We start from the raw sequence: 12,940 nt of genomic DNA, 5'->3' as shown, positions 1-12,940 counted from the left end.
AGATGAAGATCCAAGCAAACAAAATACAGGTGGGCACCGGACAAGCGAGCATGGAGCAAGCGAGCTTGGAAACTGGGACAAGCCAAGCAGCAAAGCTAGTAAGGACCCTAGACCTCAGAACTGTAGCATTGCCAGATGGGTCCCTTCGCACAAAGTTCGCCGACGATCGCATTATCTTGAGTACAACTAGGAACATCGGACTGAATATATCGACGCTCTCCAACGAGACCCTCCATGCGCTGCATACAAGGGTGGCAGATGAATTGAGAACTACGGAGAAGCACGCCTTCAACCTTATCAGTGAGTACAAAGTGAATAATGAGCAAATGTTTGTTAAAAAGATGCAGACTTTGAAGGAAAAGGAGGCACTTCAAATGCATAGTTCAAGTCTAGAGTCAGCAATAGCAGAGACATGCAAGACAGTGCCTGAACTTCACATCCCGGAGGATGCACAGCCAGAAGCAAAGATCAGAAAACTAGTCGTTGGTGTGCGTGAGGCTAAAGCAGAGGTTGGACGGGTAGCCTTTGAGCTCAACATGAAGATTACAAAGTTGCAGTTAAAGTTGTAGCCCACGACTCCGCCTGAGGTTTGGGAGCAGCGTGGAGCCACAATAAAGGAAGGCATGGCTACCTTGGATGCCACAGTCACTAACTGTGTGACATTGTTTGAACAAGCTATGGAGCTCGTGATCAATCTGCAGGATCATCCAAACCTGCAGACACTGAACACTGAAGTAAGGGAGCTGCAGCAGCAATATGATGAAGTCAAGGTGACTGCGTGCTTTATAGCACAAGTGCAGCACCTTACTAAATTGCAGGAAGGAAAGCAACTCCTAGCATAGGTAGAGGAAGCACAGAAGAAGGAGGCCTTGCTAAAGGCCAGGTTGCAGCCATGGTTGGAAGAGGCTTATCAAGTCATGACTACCATTCAGGATAAGCTTAAAGGGTTACAGCAAAAACAACAGATGATGAGGTTGGTCGTAGAAGGACCAGCCACAGAAAAATTGGTTGAGGAAGTCAAGAAGGCAGCAATGCAGAGCGCTGCTGAAGTTGCAGTGATCCAGGTGGAGTTGGGAGATCTTTGCAATAAGATCGTAGCGCTAGCAGAGTGACTCGAGGGTGAGTCACAATATTTGTGTTGGGGGCCTGTTGGGATGGGGTCCCCTGGCTCAATTTTGGGTTTAAGATAACCCAAGTTTTGCTACAATTTTGTAATTAATGTAAAGTTTCTGTGATTTATGGATACGGAGCGCGTAGATGAATAGGAGTCAAAGGGGTTTAGCCCCTTGTTTTATGTAAAGTTTGAGTCGGTTTTGAGATTCACCCATGGTCCGTGAACCATGGCATTGTATGAAAAATGCTATAAATAGGTGTGTCTTAGAGAGTCTAAGGCATGTTTTTGGAGGATAACTTATAATGGACGAGTAGTGATAGCAAGAAGAAGTGAGTTATATAGAAGATAAAAGGCTCTGCAGCTGAGTGCGCAGAGGCCTAGGTAGAGTTCGCAACTGAGTGTGCGGACCCCTACAGTTGTGTGCACTGGGTAGTTTTGAGTCTGTAACCTTGAATTGAAGATCAATAAAGACAGTTTCTGAAGAATTCTTGCACATTTCTGTTATTTATGTTAATGTTATATGGTGTTGAAGAATGATGTGTTTTATGAAATATTGATTGAATGTTGTGCGATTCTGTTGAATAAGTGTTAATGATGTGCGCAATGCATGTAAAGTACAAAGAATCTAATGAATTCTCTAATGTTTACTAATAACTTAAGTAAATTTGCACGAACCCTAATTTAGGACTACTCTCTCATGCACGTAAGTACTTAGATTGACTGCTAAAGGTCCGCAAAGACTGATCGTCGAACTTCGCGAGGGTCTAAAGGCCATTTTGACAAAGTTGCAACGGGGTACCCTAGAGTGTATCGATCTATACGAAGACAAATCTGAGGCGCTGGAAGACATCACATTAGTCCTTGGATGCATAAACTTGGTTCTTGCATCCCCCCATATTGCTTTGAGTGAGACTGCAGCCTGCGCTACGCGGGTTGTTGCTGAAAGAGCTAGTAGTGTAGGTTTTTGTTCGTTGCCACAACTAACTCTAAACTTGGGTCAAGACCCTCTAAGCCAACATCGAGATTCGATTCTCATCGTTTTGATGCGAACACCTCTCTCATCTACTTGGAATTCCCATATCAACGTATCATAAGGATTACTGATAAGCTTCGACCTGAAATTATATTGGTATCATTAATTTTTTTTTAATGATATATCATAATAAACCAAATTTTTAATCAACACTTAAAAGAGTGACTTATTCCATTAATATAATTGCTTATTTATTCATAATCAGATTTGGTAATAGAATTTTGATCCTATCATAAATTTATTTAAAATGTATCTTCAATTTTCAAATACAAATTTCTACTGTTATAAATTATTATAATGAGAAAAAATGTTTTTAGAAAAACTATTTTATTTAAAATGTATCTTCAATTTTGAAATACAAATTTCTACCGTTTAATGAGAAAAAATGTCTTTAGAAAAACAATATTAAAAATAGTTGGAAACATTTCACACCATTTCTCAAAAAAAATTATTCTTATATTTTTCAACGTCTATATATAATAAAAAATACAAATAAAATAAAATAATTTAAAATACTTAATTCATATAAATTATAATGTTAAAATTTCAAACTTAAAAAAATCCCAACTAAATTTTAAGAAAATTAACTAAAAAAGAAATTCTCCAAAAACAAACAACAACGTCTAACAATTAACTACTACTTAAAAAACAAATCTATAATCCCAACTAAATTTTAAGAAAATTAACCAGACAAGAAATTCTCCAAAAACAAACAACAACGTCTAACAATTAACTACTACTTAAAAAAACAAATCTATAACCAACCGTGTTTAGATATACCTTTCCGAGATACTTATATGTCTATTAAAATGTTAAATTAAATGCACATTTAAATATACCTTTTCCACATACATTTATATATATTTAAAAGTTATATCAAATTCACATTACAATCTACAAAATATCCTAAATACTTCAACTCTGGGATGGAGGTTCCTAATATTTATAAGAAATCTGTCACTTTTAAAATTCAATTGGTTTGTGATAAGACAAATAAATAATAACAATCATGGGAAGATTTTATATATTAATTACGCCGTAAGGCGTTCCCTTATGAAATGAACTACCCAAACTGTTTACGTGTAAAAATATTTACGCCGTAAGGCGTTCCCTTATGAAATGAACTACCCAAACTGTTTACGTGTAAAAATATGTGCCATTCGATTTTGTTGTTAGACGATTAGGTAATCGTTAACCGTTGATCTGAATTGAACCATGCCAGCCGTGACGCTTGTTACTGGGTCGTTCAACATTCCACGATGTTTCGTCTCTCTGGCTCACTCTGTATCGGAATATGCAAGGAAAATTATAGGAAGACATCCATTCAACTCCTGTACCAGGGGTTGCCAATGGTCTGGGTAAATTGTTCTACTACCTCGGATTTTCTTTTCAATTGTAATGTCATGCGGATGGATGTTTACAGTCCTGGGGTTTTACATTCGCTTTGAAGATGACAGTGTGGAGTCTGCTAAATCTGCGAGGCAGTAGAATGTGAAGATGGTTTCGGTAAGAGATTTAGACTTTTCTGTTACTGTTTCGAGTATTGTCAAGTTTCCGAGCTCTGCTTCTATAACACGCTGCTTATGGATTTGTCTTATTCCACATGATGGGATAAATTTCAGTCTATTAGAGTTTACTGTATCATGTACGCTCATTTCTTTTGCCATTAATTTTGTCTGCTTATTGTTTAGCTCGTGTAATTTACCTGCAGATTAGCGAACATAAGCGGCTTATTGTTTAGCTCGTGTAATTTACCTGCAGATTAGCGAACATAAGCGGCATCAAGATAAACCTGCAGCAATAGAGATTTGGGAGACGCTAGATGCATAGAAGATGGTTGGCTGTGGATAGAGCCCTCATCATTCAACCATTTTTATTCACCGTGTCACTGTGCAAGATTGTAAGGGCTTTAACCGTAGAGATAATGCTTTTTTTTTTTTGGGCGGTTCTTGCTTGTTTGGTTTTGACGCGATTTTTATCCGTATCAATGTGCTGCAGACACTGTGCTTCTCTGTCAAAGCCTTTGCACGAAATTTAGTAAAAGGTTACATGATACACGTGACGAGGACGAAGAATAAGGACGTGCAATGTACTGATTGGTGAATGGTATATTCATTTTTTTTAAGGTATGCTACTTACTGGTTCTGCGCGCTCTTCGACAGCCTCGAAAGGAGAAAACATTCTAATTCGATTTCTCAGTCTCTGCAGTTACATATTCTGAAGGCATGCTTGTTTTGCCCTTGCGATTTTATTTTGTATTTTGTGGCTGTATGGAGGGCAGAAGAGTCGTTAGAGATAAATTCTGTGTAGCCCATTGTGAATGGAGGTGAAGATATGAATTTGTTTTTCAATTTATAATATATTCAGATATGTTATTGTAATAAATTTGTACAGTGAATTTTCATCAAAACCCCTTTTCTTCAGTGCAGCTGTTCGAAATCGCAACAGCTTTACCTTTAGAGATGATGCTTTTATTTTCTTGGGCAGTTCTTGTTGGTTGATTTTGGAACAGGTGACGAGTACGGCTCGGCAATGAGAAAGATGAGACGGGAAGCTTTGGTTTCTGTGTTTTTTTTTCTCTGTCTGATTTACCTTCGTATATGTCCATGTGATTTACCTTCCCATATGTCCATGCGAATCAATAGGACACCATGTTCTTTTTCAATTTTTTTTAGCTATGTTTAAATGGTTCAGTGAATTTGGAAATTAGATGACACGTGCGATGAGATAGGAAGAATTCGAATGTGCAATTTGATGGTTGGTTTCGTACGTTCTTGCGGCTCATTCATTCGTTGAGGTATGCTGGTTACTGATTCTTCTTTTTATTCGTATACCCTTTTGCCGTTAAAAAAAACAGAAATCATTCAATAATTACGCCGTAAGAAGCCAAGGTCTGATCAAAATTTCTGTGGTTTACCATACCCCTGATGCCAAGGTGAAGGAGATGCTCAAGAAGCCAGAGTGTATTACTATCGAGAGGAAGAGCAAGGACCATGCAGAGATATTCAATAAAAGTAAGTTTTCCTTTTCCTATTTAATTTTCCTGCGTCCATCTGACCCCACAAACACTATGGGTGGAATTCTCAAACTTAATGCTTTGTTGCAGGAGGTAAGGTGATCAAGATTTATCGGAATTTTTTTTCAATTGTAATGTCATGCGGATGGATGTTTAGTTTTACATTCACTTTGAAGATGACAGTGTGGAGTCTGCTAAATCTGCGAGGCAGTAGAATGTGAAGATAGTTCGGTAAGAGATTTAGACTTTTCTGTTACTGTTTCGAGTATTGTCAAGTTTCCGAGCTCTGCTTCTATAACACGCTGCTTATGGATTTGTCTTGTTCCACATGATGGGATAAATTTCAGTCTATTAGAGTTTATTGTATCATGTACGCTCATTTCTTTTGCATTAATTTTGTTTGCTTATTGTTTAGCTCGTGTAATTTACCCGCAGATTAGCAAACATAAGCGGCATCAAGATAAAGATGCAGCAATAGAGATTTGGGAGAAGCTAGATGCATACATGCAGGCTAGGAGGTCGGCCTCAATGCTTCTGCCAGCGGTTGCTCTAAACGTACGGTTCTGCATCAAACCCCATTTTCTCTTCAAAAATTACCATTTTTTTACTTTTTGTGAGACCTTATGGTTTCCTTCTTTGTTGTTTTGACAGTTAGTGAAAACAGCACCTCTTCAGGTTTAGTTTTTTTCTTCTCCTCTTTACTAATAAAGTTTTTGTTTGTTCTCTTGGCATAAACAAGATATTTTTTATTTCCGATTTTGTTGTTAGGGGCTTGAATGAATCAGATGTGAGAGTTAGCTACAAAGACACTTGGATCGGAATCTGTTATATAATGTGATTTGTGGTTGTGGGCATGCAGGATCTGCTTCAGCTCCTAACGCTAACACTTCTTCTGCCAGCAGTAAAAAGAGAGCAGTATCTTTGCAGACTATTTATGAGATATTGCATCTGCTGGCTCTCCTTCTGCTTGGACTGGCTGCTCAAGTATACCAGTAGCAGTTTCAGAATATAATTTCTGCTATTTGGAAGGACTTAGGTGTTTACTTGGTTCAGTGAGTAGTAGAGCTGCAATTCCTTGTCTTACTTGGATATTCAGTGTTAGCAATAAAAGGTCAAGTTTTATCTTCATTTTATAAGTCAGATAGATGGCCTGGTTTTGGAATTGAATTATTGTGCTCTACACCTCATATTGTCCTATAGATGGCCTGGTTTTCCTAACATTCTCACGTTATGTTTTCCAATTTCAATAAAATATAAAAGAATCGCCTAGGATTTCATTTGTTTAGGTTTGATTTTGTAGGGACCTGTCTTGGTCCTATTAGAAAAGAATCTTTTTGGATTTCATTTGTTTAGGTTTGATTGAGTAGGGATCTGTTTTGGTCTTTATAATTAGATAGCTTTGGGAGAAATATTGGACAAATAATATTTATGATGTGTGTATAGATGTCTCTTAATTATAATTTATATCAGTCATTTAAGAAAATGAATGTAACAGTAGAAGAACGAAGAATGGGGATGTGGCCTTGTGTGAGGGAATGAAGGAAGAAAGAAAAAACCTCCTACCCTGCTCCTAGCTTTGATTTTGTAACTAAAGCAACTAGCTCTAAGTGCCCTCCTTCAATTGCTACCTGAGTGTTCGATGTGGAAAACACTTACCAGATCCTAGTAAGACAATAGATGTCGCCTTGTGTGAGGAAAATAAGAAAGAAAGAACCTCTTATCCTCCTCCTGCCTTTGACCTTGTAACTCAATAAACTAGCTCTGAGTGCCCTGCTTCAACTGGTATGTGAGTGTTCGGTGAGGGAAACAAAAAATTCTCTTACGAGATCCCAGTAAGACAATAGCATAAGCAACTACTTTGGCAGATGGAGACTACAAAAGGATTGCGATCTAATTAATTAGTATTATGTATCAAAGAGCTAGCTTTGAAATGCCTTGTAGACCTGGTTCTATGTCAATCTCGATCTAATTAATTAGTATTATGTATCAAAGAGCTAGCTTTGAAGCACATGGATTAGGTAGTTTTCTATCCTATTATTATAATGTTGCAAATTCTTATCTAACATATTTTCATGCTGGGAGCAGGCTAAAATAGGCAAGGAATCAGATTTTGAATCTTCATTACGTGCTCTGCGTGGCCCCGATGCTGATGTTTCAGTTGAAGAATCTGAAATTAAGGTAGAGAGCCTTTGGTTCTTAAGCTTTGACATCCTTTTGTTTCTTTCTTGTAATAATAATCTGATTCTGTATTAATGCTCATTTGGGAATATTCTAATGCCATGGCCATTTGTTTCGTCTGGTCAGCAACTTTTCTGGGTTTTTGTGCCCTTGGTCAATCTTTAATATTACTAATAAAAATTTTACACTTGTCTTTTCAGTGCAATCCTAGAGAAGCCTTTCAGTTTTATACCTTTAGTTTGTCATTTTACCTCTTTTAAACTTACCACTGCATATCAAGCTTACATTGCAATAGGGGATTGGCAATTCATCTCTATAAGGGGGCTATGTTGCAACTAAAAAAAATAATGCTTTAATACAGATTGCAGTGAAGACAAACTATAAGCAAAGAGGTGTCAAAGCCTCTGACCTTCTTCAGAAAAGATATGCACTCCCTTTGACTGTAAGTTTTGGGTTCCCCCCTGGTAGTATAAAAGCAAAGCATGCTACATGCTTTTTTCTTTGTTTAACTACATAAGTACCTTGATAGTCTATTACTAAGAACAATGTGAATCGACAATTTGGGATTGCTTTTGACCATTTCAGACAATAATTTCTGCAGATTGGCATTGGTTTGCTTCTATTGCAGCAGTTGAGTGGAATTAATGGAATTATGTTCTATAGCACATACATTTTCAAGTCTGCTGGTGAGTGCTCACTGATACCTGTATGAGCTTTATTGACCAATCAGTTAGATGAATGCCCCTATAACCTTTTATAGACCAATCAGTTAGATGACCCTTATTTTACCTTTTCTAGTCCGATTATCAGGGAATTTTTTAGGGCCTAATATTTGCAAGTTGGATATAACTAAAAAAATTAAAAAAATTCTAAAGGGGTTGCCAATGCAAACAGAAGATGTGCTCCAATCTATAGAATATAAAGTTAATATATTGGAGTAACCAATTTTTTTCATAAAACATATAATGATACCAAAATTCGAAATTTTCTTAACAATCTTAGCAAATTTCAGTGCTCTGAACTTTAAGATAACAGATTCGTTGAGATTTCTGCACATAGATATAGTACCTTTAAATTGTCGTTGCCAATGTATGGAAGTTGAGATGAATTTTTCAAAATGATGGTCTTGATAATAGTAGGGACTGTAGCTTTGTGATGTCTGTATTTATACACAAGAAATATGGAACATAAATATCCTCTTACAATGGGTATTGATTTCAACATTTGTCTATCTCACAGGAGTTTCATCAAGCAAAGTTGCAACTCTAGGACTCGGTGCTATTCAGGTGTTTGACTTGTTTAGTAATTTGTTGCTTGTATGGTTTCAAATATTAATTTTTCTGTTTCTCATCAAAGTTTTTAATGATAATCCTTTAGGTTCTATCCTGATGGCTGTTATACAGGTTGTCATGACTGCTTTCACTGCATGGTTGATGGACAAAGCTGGAAGACGTCTCCTCCTCATGGTAAGTTGCCTGCTGCTGCAAAGGATGTGTACTTTTATGGCCACCAAGAAATTTTGTGTATGAGTAACATGAATTCATTTGGAGAAACTTACAGTGAGATGGTTTAAATTCAACAGATCTCATCTGGGGGAATGGCTGTATGCCTTTTTCTTGTCGGTCTTGCATTCTTCTTGGAGGTAATATGTCCCAGTTATTTGTCATGCACTAGTCCTTGAGTTTTGTTCAGGGGAGACAAATTTAAAGGCGTGTTTTGAATATTGAGATCAAAGAGGAGAAGGAAGCTTAAGACTGAAATTTAATCGTTCTGAACCATGTGAAAGTAACATTGGAAATTGGAAGCTTAATATGACTTCTATTGTATCAATGTACCTTTCAGACTCATGTGTCAGGAGCTTCTGATGAAACAGGCTACAGTGTTTTGGCCTTAACTGGTGTTTTGGTAAGAGTCAAAATTAGTTTTATGTTAGCAACCAGTGGCATATTTCCTTTGTCCAAATTCCTTCAGAGCTGAAGGCCTTGGTTTATTGCAGGTTTACATAATTTCCTTCTCTCTTGGTATAGGAGCTATTCCATGGATTATAATGTCAGAGGTAATTTTTCCTCTGTAAGTTCAAGCTAAATGTGTATGCACAAATATCAGGTTGTGGTGTGTTACGAAACTCTCTCAGCACTAGGAATGTCTATTACGACTTGCAGCTAATTCTTTGGCTCCTTCACTGCAGATCCTTCCTGTTAATGTAAAGGGCGTTGGTGGTAGTATTGCAACTTTGACAAACTGGTTGACTTCTTTTTTAGTGACCATGACAATTAATTTACTTCTAGAATGGAGCTCTGCAGGTAAATTGATTGCTTTCAAAGCTGCTTTCATTGTTAAGATCTATTGCAGACTTTTGGTTTTATCTATCTCGTGTAATTATTTCAGGAAGTTGGTTGGATTAGAAACAAATATGAATCAAATGTAATGAGTATAAATGGTTAGCTAATCTTCCTTCTTTTATGAATGGGAAATTGGTGTTTAAAGCCAATATTTGAGAAAATTATGAATGCTATATTATGATAGAGATTATTGATGTTTTACTCAAAACTTTTGTTAATATTATGATTAATTTCTATACGTCTAGATATTTTTTTGTGAGGATTTATCAAAAGAGAAACAAAATTGTTTTATTTTATACCTGAAAACAATTATGCGCAACCCACTTGCAATTAGTTGACGATAAATTGGTAAGACCGTTGAAAAAGAATCCGCCCAAGGCAGAACATCACTGGTACGTAGTCACATGAAAGTATGTTTCAGCAGTAAAGTGATAAATTCCAGACGATTCGAAAATTGAATTTGCCACAGTAATTGATATCATTAACTAGGTTTAAGTCTAAAGACTGATACCTGCACGAGGCCCAGCTATAAGGTATGTTGGTCACGCACCATGGCATTCGATAGAGTTTGCAAGTCTTTACATAGGGATTGAACAAAGATATTCATATATTGAATTCTCTTTGCATGCATTTTGATTCTTAGACCAATGAAAGGACACCATGTTCTTTTTCAATTTTTTTTAGCTATGTTTAAATGGTTCAGTGAATTTGGAAATTAGATGACACGTGCGATGAGATAGGAAGAATTCGAATGTGCAATTTGATGGTTGGTTTCGTACGTTCTTGCGGCTCATTCATTCGTTGAGGTATGCTGGTTACTGATTCTTCTTTTTATTCGTATACCCTTTTGCCGTTAAAAAAAACAGAAATCATTCAATAATTACGCCGTAAGAAGCCAAGGTCTGATCAAAATTTCTGTGGTTTACCATACCCCTGATGCCAAGGTGAAGGAGATGCTCAAGAAGCCAGAGTGTATTACTATCGAGAGGAAGAGCAAGGACCATGCAGAGATATTCAATAAAAGTAAGTTTTCCTTTTCCTATTTAATTTTCCTGCGTCCATCTGACCCCACAAACACTATGGGTGGAATTCTCAAACTTAATGCTTTGTTGCAGGAGGTAAGGTGATCAAGATTTATCGGAATTTTTTTTCAATTGTAATGTCATGCGGATGGATGTTTACAGTCCTGGGGTTTTACATTCGCTTTGAAGATGACAGTGTGGAGTCTGCTAAATCTGCGAGGCAGTAGAATGTGAAGATAGTTTCGGTAAGAGATTTAGACTTTTCTGTTACTGTTTCGAGTATTGTCAAGTTTCCGAGCTCTGCTTCTATAACACGCTGCTTATGGATTTGTCTTGTTCCACATGATGGGATAAATTTCAGTCTATTAGAGTTTATTGTATCATGTACGCTCATTTCTTTTGCCATTAATTTTGTTTGCTTATTGTTTAGCTCGTGTAATTTACCCGCAGATTAGCAAACATAAGCGGCATCAAGATAAAGATGCAGCAATAGAGATTTGGGAGAAGCTAGATGCATACATGCGGGCTAGGAGGTCGGCCTCAATGCTTCTGCCAGCGGTTGCTCTAAACGTACGGTTCTGCATCAAACCCCATTTTCTCTTCAAAAATTACCATTTTTTTACTTTTTGTGAGACCTTATGGTTTCCTTCTTTGTTGTTTTGACAGTTAGTGAAAACAGCACCTCTTCAGGTTTAGTTTTTTTCTTCTCCTCTTTACTAATAAAGTTTTTGTTTGTTCTCTTGGCATAAACATAGATATTTTTTATTTCCGATTTTGTTGTTAGGGGCTTGAATGAATCAGATGTGAGAGTTAGCTACAAAGACACTTGGATCGGAATCTGTTATATAATGTGATTTGTGGTTGTGGGCATGCAGGATCTGCTTCAGCTCCTAACGCTAACACTTCTTCTGCCAGCAGTAAAAAGAGAGCAGTATCTTTGCAGACTATTTATGAGATATTGCATCTGCTGGCTCTCCTTCTGCTTGGACTGGCTGCCCAAGTATACCAGTAGCAGTTTCAGAATATAATTTCTGCTATTTGGAAGGACTTAGGTGTTTACTTGGTTCAGTGAGTAGTAGAGCTGCAATTCCTTGTCTTACTTGGATATTCAGTGTTAGCAATAAAAGGTCAAGTTTTATCTTCATTTTATAAGTCAGATAGATGGCCTGGTTTTGGAATTGAATTATTGTGCTCTACACCTCATATTGTCCTATAGATGGCCTGGTTTTCCTAACATTCTCACGTTATGTTTTCCAATTTCAATAAAATATAAAAGAATCGCCTAGGATTTCATTTGTTTAGGTTTGATTTTGTAGGGACCTGTCTTGGTCCTATCAGAAAAGAATCTTTTAGGATTTCATTTGTTTAGGTTTGATTGTGTAGGGATCTGTTTTGGTCTTTATAATTAGATAGCTTTGGGAGAAATATTGGACAAATAATATTTATGATGTGTGTATAGATGTCTCTTAATTATAATTTATATCAGTCATTTAAGAAAATGAATGTAACAGTAGAAGAACGAAGAATGGGGATGTGGCCTTGTGTGAGGGAATGAAGGAAGAAAGAAAAAACCTCCTACCCTGCTCCTGGCTTTGATTTTGTAACTAAAGCAACTAGCTCTAAGTGCCCTCCTTCAATTGCTACCTGAGTGTTCGATGTGGAAAACACTTACCAGATCCTAGTAAGACAATAGATGTCGCCTTGTGTGAGGAAAATAAGGAAGAAAGAAAGAACCTCTTATCCTCCTCCTGCCTTTGACCTTGTAACTCAATAAACTAGCTCTGAGTGCCCTGCTTCAACTGGTATGTGAGTGTTCAGTGAGGGAAACAAAAAATTCTCTTACGAGATCCCAGTAAGACAATAGCATAAGCAACTACTTTGGCAGATGGAGACTACAAAAGGATTGCGATCTAATTAATTAGTATTATGTATCAAAGAGCTAGCTTTGAAATGCCTTGTAGACCTGGTTCTATGTCAATCTCGATCTAATTAATTAGTATTATGTATCAAAGAGCTAGCTTTGAAGCACATGGATTAGGTAGTTTTCTATCCTATTATTATAATGTTGCAAATTCCAATTCACAGATACTCTTGAGCTGCTCAGCTCAAAGCAGATTGGAATGGTCATATGCAACTGAACGTTGTTTACATCACTAGGTAAAGGTAGAATATACCCTTTTTTCCTGGCAACAAAATACGGTATAGTATTAGACACTATTTGGAATTTGCTCTATA

The 12,940-nt window shown here is 37.0% G+C and overlaps 1 protein-coding gene and 1 long non-coding RNA gene across 4 annotated transcripts; both read left to right on the top strand.

Moving 5' to 3' along the window:
* Nucleotides 1-4,478: 4,478 nt before the first annotated feature.
* On the top strand, nucleotides 4,479-11,849 carry LOC149256058 (sugar transporter ERD6-like 6). Of its 3 annotated transcripts, XM_089460655.1 has the most exons (16): nucleotides 4,483-4,944; nucleotides 5,083-5,161; nucleotides 7,249-7,341; nucleotides 7,703-7,783; nucleotides 7,943-8,027; nucleotides 8,581-8,627; nucleotides 8,745-8,807; nucleotides 8,924-8,983; nucleotides 9,184-9,246; nucleotides 9,338-9,397; nucleotides 9,530-9,644; nucleotides 10,403-10,489; nucleotides 10,628-10,950; nucleotides 11,156-11,275; nucleotides 11,372-11,395; nucleotides 11,581-11,849. In XM_089460655.1, the coding sequence occupies exons 2-12, from the start codon at nucleotides 5,141-5,143 to the stop codon at nucleotides 10,486-10,488; spliced, it is 774 nt and encodes a 257-aa protein (XP_089316781.1). In that variant the 5' UTR covers nucleotides 4,483-4,944; nucleotides 5,083-5,140; the 3' UTR covers nucleotide 10,489; nucleotides 10,628-10,950; nucleotides 11,156-11,275; nucleotides 11,372-11,395; nucleotides 11,581-11,849. The 3 variants fall into 3 exon arrangements, with proteins under 3 accessions (XP_089316779.1, XP_089316781.1, XP_089316780.1); XM_089460653.1 differs by lacking the exons at nucleotides 10,403-10,489; nucleotides 10,628-10,950; nucleotides 11,156-11,275; nucleotides 11,372-11,395; nucleotides 11,581-11,849 and having other exon boundaries at nucleotides 4,479-4,944; nucleotides 9,530-9,809; XM_089460654.1 differs by lacking the exons at nucleotides 4,483-4,944; nucleotides 10,403-10,489; nucleotides 10,628-10,950; ... (1 more) ...; nucleotides 11,372-11,395; nucleotides 11,581-11,849 and having other exon boundaries at nucleotides 5,077-5,161; nucleotides 9,530-9,809.
* On the top strand, nucleotides 5,260-6,291 carry LOC149256059 (uncharacterized). The gene is made up of 4 exons (XR_016266444.1): nucleotides 5,260-5,394; nucleotides 5,599-5,718; nucleotides 5,815-5,838; nucleotides 6,023-6,291. It is a non-coding gene; the product is annotated as an uncharacterized LOC149256059 (long non-coding RNA).
* Nucleotides 11,850-12,940: the final 1,091 nt, after the last annotated feature.

Source organism: Pinus tabuliformis, chromosome 7, assembly GCF_031772625.1.
Source record: "Pinus tabuliformis cultivar Carrire ecotype Pingquan chromosome 7, CPIR1, whole genome shotgun sequence".
Lineage (NCBI taxonomy): Eukaryota > Viridiplantae > Streptophyta > Pinopsida > Pinales > Pinaceae > Pinus > Pinus tabuliformis.
This window is presented reverse-complemented; position numbering and strand designations above follow the sequence as displayed.

Bases quoted from the DNA above. Each gene is read 5' to 3' on its own strand.
- LOC149256058 (XM_089460653.1), top strand. From the start codon at position 5,141: ATGCAGAGATATTCAATAAAA. The intron at 7,342-7,702 runs GTAGAGAGCCTT...GCTTTAATACAG, and splicing joins TTGAAGAATCTGAAATTAAG to ATTGCAGTGAAGACAAACTA. The intron at 9,247-9,337 runs GTAAGAGTCAAA...GGTTTATTGCAG, and splicing joins TGGCCTTAACTGGTGTTTTG to GTTTACATAATTTCCTTCTC.